Below are 26,573 nucleotides of genomic sequence, written 5' to 3'. Positions count from 1 at the left end.
TGCTCGCCACGCTTCGGGTTCACGTTTATAGTGGGGGGTGGCGTGGGGGTGCATTTAACATTGTAAGCAGCCTTTAGGGTGCTTATGCAATGTTTCATCGCATAGGGGGCAAAAATCGCGTCGCATCGCATGCCATCGGGTGCATGTGATGAGATAAAAACATTGCACGATGTACATCGGGGGCGCCGCTATAATATAGAAGTACCATATTTTATATTAAATATGGTAAAATACATACAAAAAAAACAACCTTATTATTTTATGATTTATGCGTGTTTACTTATATATAACTTAAAGTTAGAGGATCACTATGTTTTTTCTCTACAATTCTTTACAACATGCCCTCATACCATCAACACTGTACAGACCATAGTCCTTTAACTTTGATCACAGTAGCCCAGGTAGCTATATATTCATTTGAATTATTCCAACTAATTATCATCTTTAATAATGTATGCCAGGTCCAAAATCAGACCAGCCGTGTCAACAGCCACCCTCAGGCCATTAAACTTTGCAGTAAAACTATCAACAACCCGTGGTTCATTAGAGAGTAATAATGGGGAGACTTCTGTACGATGCCGTGGTCTGAATGGCCGGCATATGCTTCCTAGAACACTCCATTGTAAATCGTCACTCCTTTTCAGCAAATGACAGCCACAATGGTGGGCTGTTTCTGCGGAGTGAGGATCCCAAGTGGCATCGGGTGCTATGGACCAGGAGTGACCATCCTGTAGGTCAGTAAGAATCTCCCCACCGTCGTGTTCCAGACTTCGGGCCACGGACTCCAAGGAGGAGCAAAAACAGTCGGTGACCAGCTTGTACTCCGTCACTGAACAGCTGAGTTCTTTCAGGTGGTGCGTGTTTATGTGGTTACTCTGAAATGAAAAATAAAATACTAGTATATACTAGGATCTGCATTAAATTGTCACATAAAATAAAAAAAATTGAATAAAATTTAATAAAAATGTAATAAATGGAATGTACTACATACAGATATGCCGCATACATCTTTTGCTGTAGTTGCACCAGGTCGCATGAGAATTGTCCAATGTCTTTTTACTTCATTTTTATAAAACATCTTAATCACAATGCAATGCAGCGACCTGCCGTGTTGATTAATTTGATAGATCACACTTGTATTATTGTGCATGACAAGTTCTCTTCTGCTCCGTATATAGACTCAGTCAAACACAGTATACAGATGGAGCCGGGTTTATTCAACCCTTTGGCGCACCAGAGCATTGCGTCTCGGCACGCCAGTCCCTGAGATGGAGACGCATGAGCGTCCCAGTGGGAGCTTGAATAAGAGCGCCTCCATCTGTACAAGGGTCATATCACATTAATAATAATAATAATGATATTTGTATAGCACTTTTCTCCCAATAGGACTCAAAGTGCTTCACCATTGTCTTTACAGCTAGAAATACAAAACAAGCTTAACAGTAGATATCAGTAAAATGCTTGAGTAAATAGGTACGTCTTTAGTCTATTTTTAAAGGATTCTACAGTGGGGGCTTCTCACACTGTGCGAGGAAGAGAGTTCCGTAGAGCTGGAGCAACAAAGTTGAAAGCTCGACCCCCAGATGAATTCAGGGAGATTCTGGGTACTGTTAGTAGTCCTTCTTCAGCAGATCGTAGTAATCGAGTAGGAGAGTAAGGAATCAGCAGCTGCTGCTGCAGGTACCTTGGGCCCTGGTCATGTAGGGCCTTGAAAATGAGTAAGCCAATCTTCAAAACGATTCGCCATTTTATAGGTAGCCAGTGAAGGGCATAGAGAATGGGAGTTATGTGGCTGGAGCGAGGCTGGTTAGTTAATAGTCTGGCAGCTGCATTTTGTACCAGCTGCAAGCAGTGCAATTCTTTTGCTGGGAGACCCAGTTAGAGAGCATTGCAGTAGTCTAGTCGTGATGATCTAAATGCCTGTATGACTTTAGGCAGGTCTTCTGAGGGAATTAAGTGCTTGATTCTGGCTATGTTTCTCAGATGAAACCAGCAGAATCTCCTTGTGCGTCTTAGTCACATTACATTAAACAAAGATACATTTTAAGAAAATGAATCTAAAAATTCATAGGAATCATCTCCCTGAAACCAGACTTTGTGTAACCATAGGATTTAAAAACGTTTTATACAAACAAGATTAATGTTTTACAATCTCTATATTTCAATTAGTTATCCTTGTTTACCTACAATAAGCACTATGGCATATAGTTTTGGTATTTACTCTTTATTAAGCTGCAACTGTATTTTGGAATAGGTTAGGGCAGGATATTAAAAACTCAAACTAAGGGGGTTATTCAGACCTGATCCTTGCGGTGTGAATTTGCAAGGCGATTGATAATCAAACGTCTGCACATGCGTATAGATCATAGCGCAATTACTCTTTTCGCAAGCCCCTTGTGAGTTGATTGACAGGAAGCTGTTGGTGTTTACCGCCCGTTTTCTGGGAGTGTGAGGGCGGGTGTGTAACGGTCATTGTCGGCCTCAGTCAGCCTGATTCTGTCGCACACTTCAGAAAGGGTCAGAGTTACGCACACTTGCGCAGACTGAAAAAAATCATTAGATTGTGAACGCGTTGCATCTGGGTTTGCAGTTGGCCGCTGATCGGTGACATTTTTTCGCAAGCCATTCACAGACTTGCACAGGGCGGGTTTTCACTCTGTGTGGGCAGCGACTATCTGATCAATGATGTCCTAAGTTGCAAAATAAGTCACCTGTGCTAAAGTTGGGATATCCTGAAAACCTGGACTGTTATGGTTCCTTGAGGATAGGGACGGCCATCGACTATCGATGTTCCCAAAAGTACAAGCTGGTCGCCGACAGTGCTCAATGTTTTGGGCATCGATAGGCGAGGGTCGAATAGTTTTATGCCATCGATGGATGGCATCCGATGACTATGATTTTTTTTCCCCGTCCTGCCACTGCAGTCCCTCAGTCTGTCTCCTTCCCTACCACTCGTCTCCACATGGCATTGTGCGCTGGCTGCTCCTCGGCTCTATGTGTTCATATAAATCGCCCCCCCCCCCCAGGACGGTGGACCCCCGCCTCATCCCGGACATCGCCCCCCCCTCAGTCAAGGTCCACCGTCCGTCCCACTCCCTCCTCGGCTGATCGCCTGACTGTCCGCCCCCCCACCCCGGCTGGCTACCAGAGACTGGACTACGGTTCACCTGGCGGCGGTACCATGGCCGGGAGGTGCGCACATGCGCAGAAGAAACTTTGCAGAGATTGAGCTTTAGTTAAAGTTTATACTGTACATGCGCACACCTCCCGGCGGGGCAGCCCGCCTCGTTCCTCTGCACATGCGCGGCTAAGCGATGACAGGAACCATCGATGGCTGGTGACAGAATGTTTTATAGCTATCAATGGTTCCTGCTTAAAAAAGCCATTGATGTGGAATGTGTCAATGGCCATGCCTACTTGAGGACAGGGTTTAGGAGGCACTAGAGACTTTCTAAGAATGTCCGCTAAATCTTACGGGTGGCAGTAACTGAGTTTTTAATAAGGAGCATCAGATACAATTTAGGTGAATTTTGTTGATTCTTGGACAGACGAGATAGCTATGTATTGACCAACCCCTTCATTCCCACACAGATTGTCATGACATACCCTATATCGTACATAGGCAGCTATATGTGCTTCAGTGCAGCCTCCACCCAGCAGGAGCCAAGGTTCCTTAAGCAGTTGATTTAAAGTATGTTCCGCTGTCTGACAAGTTCGCTAAAATGATAAAACAGGAAAACACATCAGAAGCTTAATGACGACTTTATGTAAATAACAGAATGATATCATTCAATACAGTAACAATGGACTATGATAATTGCTACTTCAAAATGAACGCTTTTGCAAATAAAGACTATAGGCGGGATGTAACGCGGCCCGAGTTCCGCAGCTGTGCGGGATGCTGGCTGAATTCGGACATTTTTAAAGGGGCAATCACTTACAAAAGGTATTGTTTTGCCTAGTAATTAATCGCCAATTTAAAAAAAAATGTGAGTTCAGTCGGCATCCCGCACGGCCGCCAAACCCTGCGGGCATTCCAACCTCCCCTATATGTTTTATACCTCAATGGGATCTTGTGGAGTTATTCACGTTACCTAACATTCATAGTAGAGCTTGAATAAAGCCTTAGGGGTATATTTACAAAAGGTTGATTAGATCGATTTTTAAAGGCTAAAGTAATTGATGTTGTACTTCAAGGGCTAAAACCCAATTATAATTTTTTACTTTTTTTTTGTATAACCTTGGAAGCCCAACATTGAATAAACATCGACTTTAATGGACCTGAAATCGATCAAAAGTCAGTAACAAAATTGTGGTATTTCATATTGTCACTTAAGCTAATGTATGGCAGTACTGTTCTGCCGGCTGAAGACCCTTTGGCATGCATATCCACCTGCTTTTGACGGACACACAGCCAAAACCATACAGTTTGGACGGCAGGGTGGACGGCGCCGGGTGAGCAGCAGCTTACAAGGTGCCGTCCTCCTGTCCGCCGCCTCCCGTACCCACCCGCACAGGCAGGGTGAGCATCAATCAGCTTCCAAATCCGACATCCGGATTTGGCCACTGCATTGGATAATGGATCAATTCTGTCAAAAGAATTTTGGAATTGGCATCTAATGAATATACTTCTTAAGGTGCCCATACACTAGTGCGATTTCGCCCGATTACATCGGCCGATATATCGGATGAAATCGCATGTGTTTGACATTAGATCCGATGCGCGCTCCCTAGTGCATCGTATCGGATCTAATAGATTGGATGTGCTGCTCATTAAATTTATCGAGGGCGCACTTGTCAAGTGCGAATTGTGGCTACTATTTAGCACATCAGATAAATTGCAGTCAATTTATCTGATGTGCTTAACATACCGGGAGAGGTGGGGTTTGGGCGCCATGGCTGCTGTGTCTGCGTCCCTCTAGTGACGCGCGAGATGATGACATCATCATCTCGCGAGACCCGGGGAACTAGGAGATACGCAGTACAGCAGCAGGAAGTGGAACAACATTTCTAACTCTGACCAGGCAGAGCACACAGACAGACAGCGTAGTGTTCTGCCGGTCAGTCTCGCTACATACGCTCAATACATGGACCCTCCGCTCCGCCACCCCCACCCCCCCTCCCTCTCCTTCTCCATGTCCCCCTCTTTAACCCTGTGCGCGCTGTCTCTGTACAGGTGAGCGTGCAGTAAGTACAGTGCGGCATTGTGCTTGCATAGCAGATAAACGTACTCTGCTGTCATTCAGCCCTCACTTCCTTCCTGTAACAACAAGCACACTGGTGGCAGCAGCAATGCCAGACTGCAGCACTGACTGAGACAGGGAATCATAGCACAGTGTCCCCCTCCCTCTGTCCACAGCACCACTATACACACATAGCAGTGTGACATGCAGTCACTATGCTAATGTCTTATATAATGACAGGCCGAAGCGTGGCGAGCGGACGTGTTACGCGTCCTCCCGCCCTTTTCATACCCCCACTATCCACGTCGACGTGGATAGTGGGGGTATGAAAAGGGCGGGAGGATGCGTAACACGTCCGCTCACCACGCTTTGGGCTGTCATGGATAGTGTCATGTCATAGATAAATCTGATGGTACGTGATGAGCATCAGATAAATTGCATGCAATTTATTGCATCTGATAAATTGCAGTCAATGTATCTGAGGCAAATTGGATGTACAAAATGGCACATCAAGTGTCAAATTGTATGTAGCCCTCCTGGGGAGCTGCCAGGGAAGTTCACGAGAAATCAGATGCAATTTATTGGGCAGATAAATCTTACCAGTGTATGGCCACCTTTAGTTTCTAGTTTTTCTTTTTCACCCTCAGACTTTTTTTCCTCTTCTAGTCTCTCTACTGTGCCTCACATTCATATAATATTACAACATTCAAGAACACACTATGGAACAGATTCGGAATTGGACGCAAGCAGGCGCATCGCATGATTTGGCGCAGACTGGGGCAAAATGAACGTATAGGGAAAAACAAATGATACTTACCACAAGCTCTTTTAAAGAAGTCTCACTTCGGTTGCAGAGAACAAGACTGCAGACGGATGTGTCACATGGAATAAGATGTAAGTACTGCTTGTTTCCATGGGACATCTTACTTACTTGTCTGAGCCTTCCATAACAAGCGGGAGAAACAGAGGACAGAGAAGCGACAGAGTGCGCGCCTGTGATTAAAAACAAATGTTATTTCATTTACAGCAATTCCTTTCTAGTAAAGAAGCAAATTAGACATCAGCGCAGTTACAAGGAATGATGTGTTGTAATTGTGATGACATTGGTGTAGAACAGGTCCTTGAGATCTACCAACAGTCCAAGTTTTCCAAATCCCCTAGCTGGTGCACAACTGTAGTCATTACCAACTGTCACATTTTCAAAAATGCTGCATTCATTCCTACTATAGATCCACAGGTTACCTGAGATACATGAACTGTTGGTAGATCTTGAGGACAGGTTTTTGCCACCCCTGTATAGAACATTAACACTCCATACATAACTGTGTATACAGCTTTTTTAAGAAAGTTCTTGGCTAGTTTATGTTAATATGTGCTATTTTATATCTAAACTCTTTTATAGTGCACCAAAATGACCTGTAACTATGAGAAGTGACAATATGGTATGATATGGATTTTTGTACCTGCACATAGGAACATTATGGTTCCCATCAACATAACTAAGTTAGGCCAAGCCTTTTTTTTAGAAGCCAACAGTAAGCTGAAGTGATAAGATTTGTTCAAACGGTTTTTACTTTTGCAGAGGACACTGGGCGGAACTCAGTTTTTTTTTGCACCTTCTAGTACCTGATCTCACAAAAGTGATGGGAGAGTGCAGTCCAATATACATTATTTTTTTAAATTGTGCCTATCGTGCCCAGCGAGATTGGGTTTAACTTAAAAAAAAATGCCTAAACCCTACCAAATTGCTGGTCTGGGTGTGAAAAGTGCTGTTTGGAAGCCCAAACTAGTAATTTTTTGGATATTTCAGCTTGCCACTTCATTAAACTGAGAGCTGAAATGTGTCCTTACGGCTGCAAGTGTGCCTGAACAGAGCACCCATCAAATTTCTCCATTCAGCTCCATCTAGTGGTGACTGGTGGAAAACAATTGAATTCGCCCCTCTGAATATGTATGTACATGTTACATCAGCCCCACTTTCAATGCACATGGTTTTGTCCATTAGAGAGTGATTGCGCATTTGCAAGTGAACCAGAATAACCTCCTTAATAGGCAAGCTGAAATACCCATCTCTCATGCAAATTAGTTAGAAACAACTTCAGAGGGCCGCACGGAGGAACTAATGGTCCGCAGACTAGTGGCTCACCAATTATAATTTACAAAGGGGATGATGGTCCCCCATACCTATTCAAATTTGAACCCTAACGGCAAGCAGTCATAATTCAGTATTTTAGGAATAACAAGAAGAAACCAGAGGATAAACCATTACCTGTCATTTGACGTATAGGTTCCATAAGATCTGCTCCTAACCTTTCCACCGCAAGGACCTGTCGCTCTTTTAGATATTGTTTCAGCGATGGGTGAATCACTTTTTGGCACAAAAGCACCTGCACCTGGTCATCCACCAGCCTTTTCCCTATAACCATCAGCTGATCCAGCATCACTCGCTCCGTATCTACACAATCGGCCACATGCACAGCGCCATCGCCTACGTCGCTAAAGTCTCCAGATAACGAGGCTGAAAACAAGGCCAGCGTCACGTTCCCTGCAGGCAGTCCCGAGGATGGAATCACTCTATTCCAGCTGCTCCCCGGCATTTCAATGAGGATTCCGGGAACGAAAGTGGATTCCATTACACTCAGGCCTTCAGCAGGGACAACCACGGTTCTTCCTAAAACCACCTGAGGACTGCTCTCACTTGGGACTTTGTAGAGAAAGGCTTTAACTATTAAAACACTGAGGTAGTCTACTTCTTTCCTTAGCAACATGCATGCTGGTTTGCTACATAGGACAGATCGAGCTAAATCAATAAGTGATTTGCTACTGGTGAAATCTACCCTCGTCTTGCAGGCGCAGTCTTCAGACTGTAGGTAACTCAAACACTCGTCCAAAATACTCTTGTTTAATTGAATCACCTTGTGGGTTGACAGAGGCAGGTTCATGCACCGGTCAATCAAGCGGCAGCAAAGAATTGCGGCAAAGAGTCCACAATCGCTAAAGCTAGAAATGTGGTTACGGAGAGAGGCGACAAGTAATTGTAGCGCTGGATGGCTGACGGACATTCCTCTTAGTAAGGCGAAGGACTGTGATGTCATAGTAACATATCCTCCGCTACCGTTATGGACCTGCTTAAGTCTGCCAGACGGACCATAGCACGAGGTCACAATCATCTGCAACACACTTAGCGGTTCTCTGATTGAGTCGCTAGTCAGCGGCCCGGCTGTACACAGCGACGGCTTCTTCTGTTCTACTCTTCTCATTATTATAGGTTTAGGATTCCTGCTTTTGGGGGGGGGGGGGGGGGTCAACAAAATAATTAAGGTTATGCTTCTAGGGCTCAAAACACGTATAATTTATTTTATTTAATATCAATTAGGAAAGATTACAACTTTGGGTAAACATTTACAATGGTTTTGGTGGATGGACATTTGAGTGTGGGGTGAGAGTAGGACATCGCTGCATTCAGTTGCTGCTTTTAGAGTCTTTCAAGGCCACAGTGTCTCTAGCAGAACTTTTTGCTACTTTTTGAATCAAATACGTCCCAAAGTGGAAGCCTAGAAAGGATATCCCGGCAAGCCAGAGAACGTTTTTTCTTAAAAACGATTTTGCTTTCATCTCTCCTTATTGGGCAGGAAAACAAGTCTTCAAGAATAGATCTTTGAAAAAAAGAAAATAAAAATTACAGTTAAATATTTATTTTTGTGCTCATTACTTTCAGGCCATCGACACATACAATTGCGAATTGAATTGCCTTCAAAGTAATATAAAAGGTTATCAACGTACATTATACCATTTATATAATTTACCTCATTCATTTAAATACTATTAAGATGTAAATGACAGCGAAGTCCATTGGATAATAATAGAGATAACCTATTCCGGAGTTATTTTTACTAGTCAAGTATAGCAGGGGTGTCCAAACTTTTTGCGACGAGGGCCAGATTTGGTGAAGTGTAAATGTGTGGGGGCCGAACATTCAGCCTGACATTCTTTGAATCATTAATCACATCAGAATAGTCCCCCACTCCGCCCCCATTCACCTCTATGTCCCCCAGCCTGCTCATTCACTGTATTTCCCCCAGCCTGCCCCCATTCACTGTATGTCCCCCAGCCTACCCCTCCTTCACTGTATGTCCCCCATTCACTGTATGTTCCCCACTCTGCACCCATTCACTCTGTCCCGCAGCCTGCCCCCCTTCTATTAAAGTCCATCAGTGCATGTCCCCAAGCCTGACCCTCCTTCACTGTATGACTCCCATTCACTATGTACCTCACTCTGCCCCCATTCACTGTATGTACCCCAGCCTGCCCCTGCTCCCCCTTCTCTGAATGGTCATCACTGCCTCCATTCACTGTATGTGGCCCAGCCTGACCCTCCTTCACTGTATGTCCCCCACTCTGACCCCTCCCTTCTCTGTATGTTTCCCAGCCTGTTGTGTGAGCCAGAAGAAGGAGAGACAAAGCAGGCACTGCAAGGACAGGAGATGCTTGGGCTCCCGCTGCTGCCCTCCTCCGCTCTGCATGTTACGGGAGAAAGCTTCCCCCTTGCTGCCCCCGTCCCCAAACACTGCTGTCACTGATTGTGTAGTAGGGTGATATATGATTGCAGCAGCAGGGGTAGGACGCCAAACACAGCTGACTGTGGCGGCCGGCACCTCCTCACTGCAGCAGACAGCAAGGTAAAAGCACGCTCGCCGGGGCCCCACCTTTAGTGTCCTGTGCTGTGCTTCCCACATCTGATGGTCTGCCCGCTTCCAGCTGGAGGCTGCAAGCCACTTGAAATGACAGCACGGGCCGCAATTGGCCCCCGGGCCTGACTTTGGACATGCCTGAAGTATAGCATGGGTACCAAATATATACTAATATACTGTCTCATTTATTGTTTTGGTAAGCTGGTTCATTGGTGGAATTTCTTTCTGTAACAAGTGCCGTCGAGCATCCCAGTGATGTTGGCTACGCACTTATCAGCCAAATATGGCCATGCTGACCGCAAGTTTTCCCTCGCACCTCTATGGAGAGCAAAGGGCAAGCTAGTACATTCTGGCAGGACACAATATGCTGCTGTGGAAAATATTCCCCATTGTATGTTGTTATGTATTTACACTGCTGTAATGAACACCTACCTAAAATTAAGAGAGGACTATTTGGATTTGGCGTCTGTTTCCTTGCCTGTAAGATACCGAACAATGTATGGTAATCGATCTTGGCCCCCTGGATTAAAGACTGAGTTTGACTGCATGTTATACCAGCCCCAATGAGTAATTCCAAGACCTGTTCCCATAACAATCAAAACTTTGTAGTTCTTCCATATTGACTTTAGTCCCATAACTTTGCACCAATCTAAACAAAAGAGAAATAAAGCTATAAAAAGCAGATTACATATAATGGGGCTGGAGAAACAAAAAGGGAGAATGTGGGCACAGAATTATTTAAGATGACAGGTCCCCTAAACCAGTGATTCCCAAACTGTGTGCTGTGGCTCCCTGGCGTGCACCGAGACATTTGCAGGGGTGCCTTGGCATAGTGGTCCAGGACCAATTCAATTATTTATGGTCAATTTAAAAAGGCAAAAACATTGCTAGGTGTTTGGCAATAATAAAATGTGGACAAACAGAATCTAATTCTGTCCCTCACCCATAATTAAACCTATGTATGACATATAAAAAAATTTACTTTGTGAATAAGAAACTTTTGGCCCACGGGTGCTGTGAAAAACATTTCTGATGCTCTAGGGCAGTGGTTCTGAACCTCGGTCCTAAGGGACCCCCAACGGTGCACGTTTTCCAGGTCACCTCACAGATACACAGGTGCACTAATTACTCACTGGCACATTTTAGAAGATCACAGGTGGAGCTAATTATATCACCTGTGATTCTGTGTGGAGACCTGGAAAACGTGCACAGTGTGGGAGTCCCTGAGGACCAAGGTTGAGAACCACTGCTCTAGGGTGCCGTGATTTAAAAAGTTTGGGAACCACTGCCCTAAACACATAATGTACCTACCTCCTTTAGCTTTTTGTGTTTTGGGTGGGGGTGGCAGGGGCTTTGTAACATGTATTATATCAATTTGCCCTCACCCCACTTTGCAAAGTAATGCCATGACTCATTGGGCAAAACATGATGTAATATACAAAAGGGGATAATTAGCAGAAGGGTTTTCTACTTCTATGGATAAGCTGGCCACACATCTACAGATTGTCAGTTTTTCAGCATTTCAAAGCGAGTGGTCAACTCTCATTTGCTTTCATCCATTACCAGGTTTTTGTTCCAACCAGTCAGATCTGACAATAAATCTGTAGATGCATGGCCAGCTTAAAATGTGGGCAATCCCCCAAATATGGGAGTATCAGTGCGGGGGTCATGGTAGAAGCCCACAGGCTTCTATGGGGCTTCGCCAGCTTTTGCTGGTGATGCCTCCCATCATGGTAACCCGGCGGGGGATGTTTAGAGCATCCCAAAATGTGGGAAAACCCCCAATAACAGGGTTTTTACCGCATTTTTAGTTTTGAGAATTTCCCCCCTGTATATTAAGCCTTTGAATATGCGGCATAGAAGTGTACTTCATTGAGCACATCGCCCAATATTGAATCACCCCCCAGCATTCTATGGCTCAAACCCATGCTGTTTATGGCTGTCCTGCTGGTGTGACACTACAAATCCCTGGCTTACATAACTGTACTGGAGATGGCTGCTCAGCTCTGCAAAACAAGTTCCACCACATGGCCGGCCAGCCCCTTGCTGGGACTTGTAGTTACATACCAGATACACAGCTGCAGCACACATGGTCTTGCCTACGAGGCTGAAGTTGGCTTCTTATTCGGCCAGCTTCTTATTCGAGCTCCAGCTTCTTATTCGAGCTCCAGCTTCTTATTCGAGCTCCAGCTTCTTATTCAGAACAATCACTTTTACAAGGGTTAATGAATCATGGAACAAAACTGTGACTGCAGAAATCAACACAGGGGGGTTGCCTACATATGACCCACTTGCAATTTCTTTTGACCAACAATGATTTGGGCAGAAAATGGGCACAAAAATGGGCATGGGTCCCAGATATCATTTTGAATAAGTAGCTGGTGTCCTGCAAGGGTTAAACAGCGTTGGTCAAAAAATATTACACTGGAAACCCACACAGGGGGGTCACTTACATATGACCCACTTGCCATTTCTTTTGACCAACAAGGATTTGGGCATAAATAGGGCAGTAAAGTGGGCATGGGTCCCAGAATCATCATTTTGAATAAGTAGCTGGTGTCCTGCAAGGGTTAAACAGCGTTGGTCACAAAATGTTACACTTGGAATCCACACAGGGGGGTCACTTACATATGACCCACTTGCCATTTCTTTTGACCAACAAGGATTTGGGCAGAAATAGGGCAGTAAAGTGGGCATGGGTCCCAGATTTCATCATTTTGAATAAGTAGCTGGTGTCCTGCAAGGGTTAAACAGCATTGGTCAAAAAATGTTACACTTGGAATCCACACAGGGGGGTCACTTACATATGACCCACTTGACATTTCTTTTGACCAACAAGGATTTGGGCAGAAATAGGGCAGTAAAGTGGGCATGGGTCCCAGATTTCATCATTTTGAATAAGTAGCTGGTGTCCTGCAAGGGTTAAACAGCGTTGGTCAAAAAATATTACACTGGAAACCCGCACAGGGGGGTCACTTACATATGACGCACTTGCCATTTCTTTTGACCAACAAGGATTTGGGCAGAAATAGGGCAGTAAAGTGGGCATGGGTCCCAGATTTCATCATTTTGAATAAGTAGCTGGTGTCCTGCAAGGGTTAAACAGCATTGGTCAAAAAATGTTACACTTGGAATCCACACAGGGGGGTCACTTACATATGACCCACTTGCCATTTCTTTTGACCAACAAGGATTTGGGCAGAAATAGGGCAGTAAAGTGGGCATGGGTCCCAGATTTCATCATTTTGAATAAGTAGCTGGTGTCCTGCAAGGGTTAAACAGCGTTGGTCAAAAAATATTACAGTGGAAACCCGCAGAGGGGGGTCACTTACATATGACCCACTTGCCATTTCTTTTGACCAACAAGGATTTGGGCATAAATAGGGCAGTAAAGTGGGCATGGGTCCCAGAATCATTATTTTGAATAAGTAGCTGGTGTCCTGCAAGGGTTAAACAGCGTTGGTCAAAAAATATTACACTTGGAATCCACACAGGGGGGTCACATACATATGACCCACTTGCCATTTTTATTGACCAACAAGGATTTGGGCAGAAAATGGGCACAAAAATGGGCATGGGTCCCAGATATCATTTTGAATAAGTAGCTGGTGTCCTGCAAGGGCTAAACAGCGTTGGTCAAAATATATTACACTGGAAACGCACACAGGGGGGTCACTTACATATGACCCACTTGCCATTTCTTTTGACCAACAAGGAATTGGGCAGTAAAGTGGGCATGGGTCACAGATGTCATTATTTTGAATAAGTAGCTGGTGTCCTGCAAGGGTTAAACAGCGTTGGTCAAAACATATTACACTTGGAATCCACACAGGGGGGTCACTTACATATGACCCACTTGCCATTTCTTTTGACCAACAAGGATTTTGGCAGAAAATGGGCACAAAAATGGGCATGGGTCCCAGATATCATTTTGAATAAGTAGCTGGTGTCCTGCAAGGGTTAAACAGCGTTGGTCAAAAAATATTACACTGGAAACCCACACAGGGGGGTCACTTACATATGACCCACTTGCCATTTCTTTTGACCAACACGGATTTGGGCAGAAATAGGGCAGTAAAGTGGGCATGGGTCCCAGAATCATCATTTTGAATAAGTAGCTGGTGTCCTGCAAGGGTTAAACAGCGTTGGTCAAAACATATTACACTGGAAACCCACACAGGGGGGTCACTTACATATGACCCACTTGCCATTTCTTTTGACCAACAAGGATTTGGGAAGAAATAGGGCACTAAAGTGGGCATGGGTCCCAGAATCATCATTTTGAATAAGTAGCTGGTGTCCTGCAAGGGTTAAACAGCGTTGGTCAAAAAATCTTACACTGGAAACCCGCACAGGGAGGTCACTTACATATGACCCACTTGACATTTCTTTTGACCAACAAGGATTTGGGCAGAAATAGGGCAGTAAAGTGGGCATGGGTCACAGAATCATCATTTTGAATAAGTAGCTGGTGTCCTGCAAGGGTTAAACAGCGTTGGTCAAAAAATGTTACACTGGAAACCCACACAGGGGGGTCACTTACATATGACCCACTTGCCATTTCTTTTGACCAACAAGGATTTGGGCAGAAATAGGGCAGTAAAGTGGGCATGGGTCCCAGAATCATCATTTTGAATAAGTAGCTGGTGTCCTGCAAGGGTTAAACAGCGTTGGTCAAAACATATTACACTGGAAACCCACACAGGGGGGTCACTTACATATGACCCACTTGCCATTTCTTTTGACCAACAAGGATTTGGGCAGAAATAGGGCAGTAAAGTGGGCATGGGTCCCAGTATCATCATTTTGAATAAGTAGCTGGTGTCCTGCAAGGGTTAAACAGCGTTGGTCAACAAATCTTACACTGGAAACCCGCACATGAGGGTCACTTACATATGACCCACTTGACATTTCTTTTGACCAACAAGGATTTGGGCAGAAATAGGGCAGTAAAGTGGGCATGGGTCACAGAATCATCATTTTGAATAAGTAGCTGGTGTCCTGCAAGGGTTAAACAGCGTTGGTCAAAACATATTACACTGGAAACCCACACAGGGGGGTCACTTACATATGACCCACTTGCCATTTCTTTTGACCAACAAGGATTTGGGCAGAAATAGGGCAGTAAAGTGGGCATGGGTCACAGATGTCATTATTTTGAATAAGTAGCTGGTGCCCTGCAAGGGTTAAACAGTGTTGGTCAAAACATAATACACTTGGAATCCACACAGGGGGGTCACTTACATATGACCCACTTGCCATTTCTTTTGACCAACAATGATTTTGGCAGAAAATGGGCACAAAAATGGGCATGGGTCCCAGATATCATTTTGAATAAGTAGCTGGTGTCCTGCAAGGGTTAAACAGCGTTGGTCAAAAAATATTACACTGGAAACCCACACAGGGGGGTCACTTACATATGACCCACTTGCCATTTCTTTTGACCAACAAGGATTTGGGCAGAAATAGGGCAGTAAAGTGGGCATGGGTCCCAGAATCATCATTTTGAATAAGTAGCTGGTGTCCTGCAAGGGTTAAACAGCGTTGGTCAAAAAATGTTACACTTGGAATCCACACAGGGGGGTCACTTACATATGAACCACTTGCCATTTCTTTTGACCAACAAGGATTTGGGCAGAAATAGGGCAGTAAAGTGGGCATGGGTCCCAGATTTCATCATTTTGAATAAGTAGCTGGTGTCCTGCAAGGGTTAAACAGCGTTGGTCAAAAAATATTACACTGGAAACCCACACAGGGGGGTCACTTACATATGACCCACTTGCCATTTCTTTTGACCAACAAGGATTTGGGCAGAAATAAGGCAGTAAAGTGGGCATGGGTCCCAGAATCATCATTTTGAATAAGTAGCTGGTGTCCTGCAAGGGTTAAACAGCGTTGGTCAAAAAATCTTACACTGGAAACCCGCACAGGGGGGTCACTTACATATGACCCACTTGACATTTCTTTTGACCAACAAGGATTTGGGCAGAAATAGGGCAGTAAAGTGGGCATGGGTCCCAGATTCATCATTTTGAATAAGTAGCTGGTGTCCTGCAAGGGTTAAACAGCGTTGGTCAAAAAATCTTACACTGGAAACCCGCACAGGGGGGTCACTTACATATGACCCACTTGACATTTCTTTTGACCAACAAGGATTTGGGCAGAAATAGGGCACTAAAGTGGGCATAGGTCCCAGATGTCATCATTTTGAATAAGTAGCTGGTGTCCTGCAAGGGTTAAACAGCGTTGGTGAAAAAATGTTACACTTGGAATTCACACAGGGGGGTCACTTATATATGACCCACTTGCCATTTCTTTTGACCAACAAGGATTTGGGCAGTAATAGGGCAGTAAAGTGGGCATGGGTCCCAGAATCATCATTTTGAATAAGTAGCTGGTGTCCTGCAAGGGTTAAACAGTGTTGGTCAAAAAATGTTACACTTGGAATCCACACAGGGGGGGTCACTTACATATGACCCACTTGCCATTTCTTTTGACCAACAAGGATTTGGGCAGTAATAGGGCAGTAAAGTGGGCATGGTTCCCAGAATCATCATTTTGAATAAGTAGCTGGTGTCCTGCAAGGGTTAAACAGCGTTGGTCAAAACATATTACACTGGAAACCCACACAGGGCGGTCACTTACATATGACCCACTTGCCATTTCTTTTGACCAACAAGGATTTGGGCAGAAATAGGGCAGTAAAGTGGGCATGGGTCACAGAATCATCATTTTGAATAAGTAACTGGTGTCCTGCAAGGGTTAAACAGCGTTGGTCAACAAAAATTACACTGGAAACCCGCACAGGAGGGTCACTGACATATGACCCACTTGCCATTTCTTTTGACCAACAAGGATTTGGGCAGAAATAGGGCACTAAAGTGGGCATGGGTCCCAGAATCATCATTTTGAATAAGTAGCTGGTGTTCTGCAAGGGTTAAACAGCGTTGGTCAACAAAAATTACACTGGAAACCCGCACAGGGGGGTCACTTACATATGACCCACTTGCCATTTCTTTTGACCAACAAGGATTTGGGCAGTAATAGGGCAGTAAAGTGGGCATAGGTCCCAGATGTCATCATTTTGAATAAGTAGCTGGAGTCCTGCAAGGGTTAAACAGCGTTGGTCAAAAAATGTTACACTGGAAACCCGCACAGGGGGGTCACTTACATATGACCAACTTGCCATTTCTTTTGACCAAGGATTTGGGCAGTAATAGGGCAGTAAAGTGGGCATGGGTCCCAGATGTCATTATTTTGAATAAGTAGCTGGTGTCCTGCAAGGGTTAAACAGTGTTGGTCAAAACATTTTACACTTGAAACCCACACAGGGGGGTTGCCTACATATGACCCACTTGCAATTTATTTTGACCAACAATGATTTGGGCAGAAAATGGGCACAAAAATGGGCATGGGTCCCAGAATCATCATTTTAAATAAGTAGCTGGTGTTCTGCAAGGGTTAAACAGCGTTGGTCAACAAATATTACACTGGAAACCCGCACAGGGGGGTCACTTACATATGACCCACTTGCCATTTCTTTTGACCAACGCTGTTTAACCCTTGCAGGACACCAGCTACTTATTCAAAATGATATCTGGGACCCATGCCCATTTTTGTGCCCATTTTCTGCCCAAATCCTTGTTGGTCAAAAGAAATGGCAAGTGGGTCATATGTAAGTGACCCCCCTGTGTGGGTTTCCAGTGTAATATGTTTTGACCAACGCTGTTTAACCCTTGCAGGACACCAGCTACTTATTCAAAATGATGATTCTGGGACCCATGCCCACTTTACTGCCCTATTTCTGCCCAAATCCTTGTTGGTCAAAAGAAATGGCAAGTGGGTCATATGTAAGTGACCCCCCTGTGCGGGTTTCCAATGTAATATTTTTTGACCAACGCTGTTTAACCCTTGCAGGACACCAGCTACTTATTCAAAATGATGATTCTGGGACCCATGCCCACTTTACTGCCCTATTTCTGCCCAAATCCTTGTTGGTCAAATGAAATGGCAAGTGGGTTATATGTAAGTGACCCCCCTGTGCGGATTTCCAGTGTAAGATTTTTTGACCAACGCTGTTTAACCCTTGCAGGACACCAGCTACTTATTCAAAATGATATCTGGGACCCATGCCCATTTTTGTGCCCATTTTCTGCCCAAATCCTTGTTGGTCAAAAGAAGTTGCAAGTGGGTCATATGTAGGCAACCCCCCTGTGTGGGTTTCAAGTGTAATATGTTTTGACCAACACTGTTTAACCCTTGCAGGACACCAGCTACTTATTCAAAATGATGATTCTGGGACCCATGCCCACTTTACTGCCCTATTTCTGCCCAAATCCTTGTTGGTCAAAAGAAATGGCAAGTGGGTCATATGTAAGTGACCCCCCTGTGCGGGTTTCCAGTGTAATATTTTTTGACCAACGCTGTTTAACCCTTGCAGGACACCAGCTACTTATTCAAAATGATGACATCTGGGACCTATGCCCACTTTACTGCCCTATTTCTGCCCAAATCCTTGTTGGTCAAAAGAAGTGGCAAGTGGGTGATATGTAAGTGACCCCCTAGTGCGGGTTTTCAGTGTAATATTTGTTGACCAACGCTGTTTAACCCTTGCAGAACACCAGCTACTTATTCAAAATGATGATTCTGGGACCCATGCCCATTTTTGTGCCCATTTTCTGCCCAAATCATTGTTGGTCAAAAGAAATTGCAAGTGGGTCATATGTAGGCAACCCCCCTGTGTGGGTTTCAAGTGTAATATGTTTTGACCAACACTGTTTAACCCTTGCAGGACACCAGCTACTTATTCAAAATAATGACATCTGTGACCCATGCCCACTTTACTGCCCTATTACTGCCCAAATCCTTGTTGGTCAAAAGAAATGGCAAGTGGGTCATATGTAAGTGACCCCCCTGTGCGGGTTTCCAGTGTAATATTTTTTGACCAACGCTGTTTAACCCTTGCAGGAAACCAGCTACTTATTCAAAATGATGATTCTGGGACCCATGCCCACTTTACTGCCCTATTTCTGCCCAAATCCTTGTTGGTCAAAAGAAATGGCAAGTGGGTCATATGTAAGTGACCCCCCTGTGCGAGTTTCCAGTGTAACTTTTTTTATCCAACGCTGTTTAACCCTTGCATGACACCAGCTACTTATTCAAAATGATGATTCTGGGACCCATGCCCACTTTAGTGCCCTATTTCTTCCCAAATCCTTGTTGGTCAAAAGAAATGGCAAGTGGGTCATATGTAAGTGACCCCCCTGTGCGGGTTTCCAGTGTAATATTTTTTGACCAACGCTGTTTAACCCTTGCAGGACACCAGCTACTTATTCAAAATGATATCTGGGACCCATGCCCATTTTTGTGCCCATTTTCTGCCCAAATCCTTGTTGGTCAAAAGAAGTTGCAAGTGGGTCATATGTAGGCAACCCCCCTGTGTGGGTTTCAAGTGTAATATGTTTTGACCAACACTGTTTAACCCTTGCAGGACACCAGCTACTTATTCAAAATGATGATTCTGGGACCCATGCCCACTTTACTGCCCTATTACTGCCCAAATCCTTGTTGGTCAAAAGAAATGGCAAGTGGGTCATATGTAAGTGACCCCCCTGTGTGGATTCCAAGTGTAACATTTTTTGACCAACGCTGTTTAACCCTTGCAGGACACCAGCTACTTATTCAAAATGATGATTCTGGGACCCATGCCCACTTTACTGCCCTATTTCTGCCCAAATCCTTGTTGGTCAAAAGAAATGGCAAGTGGGTCATATGTAAGTGACCCCCCTGTGCGGGTTTCCAGTGTAATATTTTTTGACCAACGCTGTTTAACCCTTGCAGGACACCAGCTACTTATTCAAAATGATATCTGGGACCCATGCCCATTTTTGTGCCCATTTTCTGCCCAAATCATTGTTGGTCAAAATAAATTGCAAGTGGGTCATATGTAGGCAACCCCCCTGTGTTGATTTCTGCAGTGAAATTTGTGGTCCATCATTCATTAACCCTTGTAAAAGTGATTTTTCTGAATAAGAAGCTGGAGCTCGAATAAGAAGCTGGAGCTCGAATAAGAAGCTGGCCGAATAAGAAGCCAACTTCAGCCTCGTGTCTTGCCTACAGTTTCTATGGACAACGTAAACTGAGCAAACTTTACGTAAATTACGTTTTGCCCTGGCATAGCGCATGATAAGCGGCCGAGGTAAGTGACGGTGGGCACTGTACTTACCTGGAGCGGCCAAAACTGGTAGCAGCCCCCGACCACTACCACAGGAAGATGCTCAGGGCCGGAAACAGGGATATTGCTCCGGTCACCTTGTCCCCCAGTGACAGCAAGCGAGCAGCCAGCAACCCACCAATAGCGCGTCGCCTTTCACCTGCATTCTGCCGTAAATCACTTAGAACAGGATCTGTGATTGGTCACTGCCGCACGATATAGGGAAATACTATACTCGGTATGAGGGCAAAGATCTGCTCGGCCATTTTGTGTACTGGAAACACAAGATTTGCACCAGGCAAATCTGAAGTACTAACTCTCAGCGTGCCATGCCACAGCTTTGCTGTTAGGGCATGATAGGAAATTCTGAGATGAACAGCAGCTGTAGTGCCACAGGTTGCCTACTCCTGCCCTGGGGCCATAGGTCTCGCCTAGTGTGTTTGGGACTTAAGTGTGCCGTGAAGACTGCTGTGTATGTTATGCAGTCTATGAAAATAAAACGAAAGCATTCCCTTTTTGACTCAGTACGGATATCGTAGTTCCCAGCCGCCATCTTTGATTTGGTCAAATGAGATCTGCCCTTCCTTGTATCCATTTCCTGCCCGCCGATTTCAGTTGGTTGCTCTGGGAGGAGGTGCTTTGGAGTTTCTCATACAGAGATTTAACTCTCAGTGAGCTTTTTATGAGTGAGGCTGGCAGGGAATCCCGACTGCTAGACAGATCCAGGTACCATAGTCTTCGCATGTACTGTTGCTAACTTGCCCAGGCATGGACTATAAACAGAACTGCCTACGAGCGCGACCATGATAAGTAATCCTATACTGCCACCTAGTGGTCGGTTTTAGGTAGTAAACTACTCTACTGAGATGGAGTCTGGTGGTAAACCTGAATGAATCAAGTGCACTCGTTGCCACTGATGGACTATGGGCCTTATTCGTGTTCACTCTTAGAGGCAAATTCCTTCTCAGATGGACAAAACCATGTGCGCTGCAGGGGGGTAGATGTAACCATGATAAGTAATCATATACTGCCACCTAGTGGTCGGTTTTAGGTAGTGAACTGTTTCTGATTTGTTTGTTGATGAATTCACTAAAGGCCCATACACACTGGGCGACTGTGAGCTGAAAGTCGCTCAAAACAGCCTGTTTGAGCGGCTTTCAGCTCATAGCCGCCCAGTGTGTATGGCCCGGCGATGAGCGGTGAGCGCTGCTGCGCGCTCCCGCAACATCGCCGGGAAAGCCGTTCATCTGCTGGTTATACCTGCAGATGAGCGGCTTTCAAGACGGCATTGCATAGCGCTCCGCTATGCAACGCCGTCCTCCCTAACTCCCTCCCTCAGTTGGTGCCTGGCAGGGGGAAAGCCGCTCAGTGTGTATGCACTGAGCGGCTTTCCCCGCAGCGATGACAGCGGCTATCGCTGTCCATACACGCTGGGTATAATCCCCCAGTGTGTATGGACCTTTATACTGAAAGCTGTAACACTTGGAAACCGCTAATTATATATAGGCGTTGACATTAGCCTCTGTGAATTAGATAATAGAAAAGTAGAAAGAGAGCTGTTAATATGAAAAATAAAAAATCAATATACATTAAAAAACAAAACATAAAATTTTAGTGTACATTTAAATTTCAAAGGCATATGGTTTAAAAATTCCTTTTTTACCTAATAAAATAATCAGCGTTCAGTGTCTAGAATATGAATTCTTTCAGAATTTATAGATATATGGGATGTACTACAGATCGTGTACGCCGCAGGTGCGGGATGCCAGCCAGACTCAGACTGTTTTTATTTTAAAAGCGGAAATTGTTTACCAGGCATGGGTTTGCCTTCTAAACATTTACCGCTTTAAAAAAAAAAGGCTGAGTTCAGCCGGCATCCCGCACCTGCGTCGAGCACGAACTGTATTATACCCCTTTCCCAGTGCAACTCTTAAATGGTAAATTTACGTTTTTTTAGCCTATTTAAACGGGTAGAGCTGCAGTGGGAAAGCTCCAGGGTGCTTAACAAATACCGGTATTTGTTAAATGGGTAAAAAGCAGAGTTTTACCCGTTTAAGAGCCCTTTTTTTGGCAGTGGGAAAGGGTCTTAAACGGTATTTAGTAATAATAATTAAGGTTAAGAATATGATTGACTGATGACTGTACGCACCACATCCTGTGGGGCAAGAAAAGACCATTTTAATATGACAGCCCATGTTTACTATGGGTTTAAACGGGTTGCTTTGTGGTTTAAATGGGTACGATGTGAATGTGACGAAAAACGGTATTTAAACGGCAATTTACCATTTAAGAGCTGCAGTGGGAAAGGGTTTTTATGGCTTTTACCCGTTTAAACTTTGGTACTAAATCCCGGCAGTCGGAATCCTGGCATTCACAAGGCTCCGCAGCTTACCAAATCAATCAGAATGACCCCCTAAGTGACAAGCAAGGGTAGGATTATTTCGGGATGACAGGGGTATAGAATGGTATGTTATACAGTAGGGGTTTGAGACCCAAAACTGCAAATAAATTGTTTAATTGGGAACCCACCTACTTTGTATCAAGCTTGTATGTGCATTTGTGTCACCCTGCTAGTCTTGTGCTGTAAATGCATTAATACTTGCCGTCATCAGTGATTCCTAGTGTATGGGTGTTTCTCCTTAAGTCACGGCACTGGTTGGATAAAGTCACCCATGTGCATATAACCTTAATGGATAACTGTACTTTCATCTGTTGGCTTCAGGCTTGTGATGTACAGGAGGAGGTTGGCCACAGACAGAAGTCCCGCTAGGCCAGGCTGCTATTGATGGCTGCAGCATCATGGGCCTTATTTTGGTTCATTCTTTCTGACAAAATCCTTCTTAGATGGACAAAACCATGTGCACTGCAGGGGGGGCAGATGTAACATGTGCAGAGAGAATTAGATTTGGGTGAGTAATTTTGTTTCTGTGCAGGGAAAATACTGACTGCTTTATTTTTACACTGCAATATAGATCTCACTTTGAAGTAAAACCCCACCCAAATCTAATTCTCTCTGCACAAGTAACACCTGCCCCACCTGCAGTGCACATGGTTTTGCCCATCTAAGAAGGATTTTGTCAGAAAGAATGAACCAAAATAAGGCCCCATGACCGGTAAGTGCAATAGTAGAATTTTAATGCATTCATTGCGTCTGTTATGTGTAAGGTGAAGCATGCGGTAGTCCTTATTAGCACCACAATGACTGGTGTTTTAGTTTTGAAAATGACCAGATCTAATGTGCAATTGCATTTCATAACCTAGGCTGCTAGCATGGGGATTCACTGTGTAGGATCCAATGATCTTAAGTCATAAACTGTAGCTTGCACCAGGATTTGAGCCCTTTCTTTGGAACCAGCCCAGCAGTGCGAGTTGCAGACCAGACCAGAGTAGAGTGTGACACACCAGACTGGAAAGTCAAAGTTCTCTTTTAAAATTGTACTGCCGGAATGCTAAGCAAACCAGTGTTTCCTGGAGTAGCAGATCTCTGGCGGTGTCTTCTGGGCCTATTGGTCAGGTGATCGGGACTCGCAGTTGTCAAGTAGTAGTTCAGGCAATAAGTACCACTAACCCTCCCTATAGTGTGTAACCCTTCAACGCAGCAGCCTCCCCCCCTTCTTCCCCCCCCCCCCCCCCCCACTCCATGCATAATGGCAACATTTAACACATGCTGCAAATGTTGACATTACAACACTGTCAACATTGTGAATTCCAACTTCACGTACATAGACACAAGGCAAAATCGCCCTTGGGCTTCCCTGTGGCTAGATCGCAAATACACACAGGCTGTGTGTTTTTCTTTGTTCTGTTTTTCTTTCTTGTCAACTTTTCCTTGTCGTGTTTTTTTCTTTTTATTATATTCTTTTTCTTTCTTGTTGTCTTTTTCTTTTTTTACCCTTTCTTTTTAGTTTTCTTTTTCTTGTCATCTTTTTCTAGTCTTTTTGGTTTTCTTTCTTGTTTTTTTTCTTGTCTTCTTTATCTTGTCCACTTTTTTTTTTTTCTGTTTCTTTCTTTTTTTTTTTTTTTTGGGGGGGATGCTGTTTAAATACCAACACCAGAATCCCGACCACCGCAATACCGGCACTTGTCCCTTTGTCCTTGCGGCACCCATAGAGTGAGAATAAAATACTATGCCGAGTGTAGCGAGGCACCAGGCCTGCTGCGTGGGAACCCGCAGGGGGTGGGGGGGAGGGGCGATCCATGGGCCCCCCTTGTCGGCGTTGCGGCGGTCGGGATTCAGGCATCAGTATTTCGACTGCCGGGATTCAGACTGCTGGCATATCATACCAGACCCTTTCTTTGTTTTCTTTTTCTTTCTTGTTGTCTTTTCCTTGTCTAATTTAAAAAAAAAAAAGTTCTTTCTTTTTTGTTTATTTTATTTTTGTTGTCTCTTTCTTTCTTTTTTGTCGTCTTTTGTTCTCTTTTTCGGTACTTATGTAATATCTCGGCTCCCGTTTTTCTTATGAGACCGCGTCCCCTCGCGGGGCTCGCTGCGCTCGCCACGCTTTGGGCACAGCTCGCCACACTATATAAAATCAACTCCATGCATAGTTGGATAGTAGGGGTATGAAAAAAACGGGGTGCATTTAACATGGGAGCCCAGATAATACATAAGTACCTCCTTTTTCTTTTTGGTTTTATTTTCTTTCTCGTCTTTTTTTGTTGTATTTTGGTTGTCATCTCTGGTTTTTTTTTTGCTTGTCGTCTTTTCTTGTCGTTTTATTTTTCTTTCTTTTTGGTTTTCTTTTACTTTTCTTTTTCTTGTGTTTTTTTGTTTCCTTTTTTCTTTGTTTGCTTTCTTTTTCTTTCTTGTTTACTTTTGTTTAATTTTTCTTTCCTTTTTATTTACTTCTTCCTTTTTTGTCTAGTTTTTCTTCTTGTTTTCTTCTTTCTTTTTCATTTCTTTTTCTTTCTTTTCTTTTTTATTCTTTTTCTTGTCATCTTTTTCTTGTCTTTGGGTTTTAATTGGCTTTCTTTTTTTTTTTTTATTTTATTTTTCTTGTCTATTTCTTGTCTTTTTGTTTTCTTTTACTTTTTGGTTTTCTTTTTGTTTTCTTTCTTTTTCTTTCTTTTTTGGTTTTCTTTTTAATTTTTTGGTACTTGTGTACTATCACGGCTCCCATCTCATCCCATCTCATTGCATACCATAAGGCTTAAGATGGTATGCAATGAGATGAGATGTGCTGCGATGTGACCCGATCTTATACAATTTAAAATTGTATACCATTGTATATGGCATACGATGAGATGAGATGAGATTTTAAATTGTATAAGCACACTAATGGGTGCTTTCAAGGTCAATTGGCCCCCCTATAAAAATTTTAATTGTATAAGCACCCTAATGGGTGCTTACAATGTTAAATGCACCCCCACTATCAATGCCAACCCGAAGCGTAGCGAGCCCGCGAGGGGCGGTGGTACGCGTCCTCCGACCTTTTCATACCCCCACTATCCATGTCGGCGTGGAGTTGATCTTATATAGTGTGGCGAGCCACCGAGCCCGAAGCGTGGCGAGCGCACGCGTAATACATGTAAAGTATTACGCGTCCCCTCTTTCTCTTTCTTTCTTTTTTGTCGTCTTTTGTTCTCTTTTTCGGTACTTATGTAATATCTCGGCTCCCGTTTTTCTTATGAGACCGCGTCCCCTCGCGGGGCTCGCTGCGCTCGCCACGCTTTGGGCACAGCTCGCCACACTATATAAAATCAACTCCATGCATAGTTGGATAGTAGGGGTATGAAAAAAACGGGGTGCATTTAACATGGGAGCCCAGATAATACATAAGTACCTCCTTTTTCTTTTTGGTTTTATTTTCTTTCTCGTCTTTTTTTGTTGTATTTTGGTTGTCATCTCTGGTTTTTTTTTGCTTGTCGTCTTTTCTTGTCGTTTTATTTTTCTTTCTTTTTGGTTTTCTTTTACTTTTCTTTTTCTTGTCTTTTTTTGTTTCCTTTTTTCTTTGTTTGCTTTCTTTTTCTTTCTTGTTTACTTTTGTTTAATTTTTCTTTCCTTTTTATTTACTTCTTCCTTTTTTGTCTAGTTTTTCTTCTTGTTTTCTTCTTTCTTTTTCATTTCTTTTTCTTTCTTTTCTTTTTTATTCTTTTTCTTGTCATCTTTTTCTTGTCTTTGGGTTTTAATTGGCTTTCTTTTTTCTTTTTGATTTTATTTTTCTTGTCTTTTTCTTGTCTTTTTGTTTTCTTTTACTTTTTGGTTTTCTTTTTGTTTTCTTTCTTTTTCTTTCTTTTTTGGTTTTCTTTTTAATTTTTTGGTACTTGTGTACTATCACGGCTCCCATCTCATCCCATCTCATTGCATACCATAAGGCTTAAGATGGTATGCAATGAGATGAGATGTGCTGCGATGTGACCCGATCTTATACAATTTAAAATTGTATACCATTGTATATGGCATACGATGAGATGAGATGAGATTTTAAATTGTATAAGCACACTAATGGGTGCTTTCAAGGTCAATTGGCCCCCCTATAAAAATTT

General features: G+C 43.8%; 4 protein-coding genes across 6 annotated transcripts in view; 1 reads left to right on the top strand and 3 right to left on the bottom strand.

Annotated features, from left to right (window-relative positions):
* Window positions 1–184: 184 nt before the first annotated feature.
* MKKS (MKKS centrosomal shuttling protein) lies at window positions 185–8,453 on the bottom strand. Its single transcript, XM_083175850.1, has 4 exons — window positions 7,453–8,453; window positions 6,001–6,176; window positions 3,607–3,717; window positions 185–875 (listed from the first exon to the last, which is right to left on the bottom strand). Exons 1-4 carry the CDS (start codon window positions 8,441–8,443, stop codon window positions 432–434), a joined length of 1,722 nt encoding a protein of 573 aa, XP_083031976.1. The 5' UTR covers window positions 8,444–8,453; the 3' UTR covers window positions 185–431.
* Window positions 8,454–8,520: 67 nt separating this feature from the next.
* LOC146063460 (uncharacterized) lies at window positions 8,521–8,798 on the bottom strand. Its single transcript, XM_083175855.1, has one exon. It carries the CDS (start codon window positions 8,796–8,798, stop codon window positions 8,646–8,648), a length of 153 nt encoding a protein of 50 aa, XP_083031981.1. The 3' UTR covers window positions 8,521–8,645.
* Window positions 8,799–10,323: 1,525 nt separating this feature from the next.
* Window positions 10,324–20,236, bottom strand: LOC146063459 (uncharacterized). The gene is made up of 2 exons (XM_083175854.1): window positions 20,100–20,236; window positions 10,324–10,523 (listed from the first exon to the last, which is right to left on the bottom strand). Exon 2 carries the CDS (start codon window positions 10,507–10,509, stop codon window positions 10,324–10,326), a length of 186 nt encoding a protein of 61 aa, XP_083031980.1. The 5' UTR covers window positions 10,510–10,523; window positions 20,100–20,236.
* A 349-nt stretch (window positions 20,237–20,585) lies between these two features.
* Window positions 20,586–26,573, top strand: part of SLX4IP (SLX4 interacting protein) — a 167,992-nt gene continuing 162,004 nt past the window's right edge. For 2 of the 3 annotated variants that reach the window (XM_083175853.1, XM_083175852.1), the window contains exon 1: window positions 20,586–20,813. The gene's annotated coding sequence lies outside the window, so the exon portion shown is untranslated. The remainder of the gene's footprint in view (window positions 20,814–26,573) is intronic. The other variant, XM_083175851.1, reaches the window with a different exon arrangement.

This window comes from Crinia signifera, chromosome 3, assembly GCF_055691185.1.
Source record: "Crinia signifera chromosome 3, ASM5569118v1, whole genome shotgun sequence".
Lineage (NCBI taxonomy): Eukaryota > Metazoa > Chordata > Amphibia > Anura > Myobatrachidae > Crinia > Crinia signifera.
Note: the sequence above shows the minus strand (reverse complement) of the source record. Positions and strands in the feature narration are given on the sequence as shown.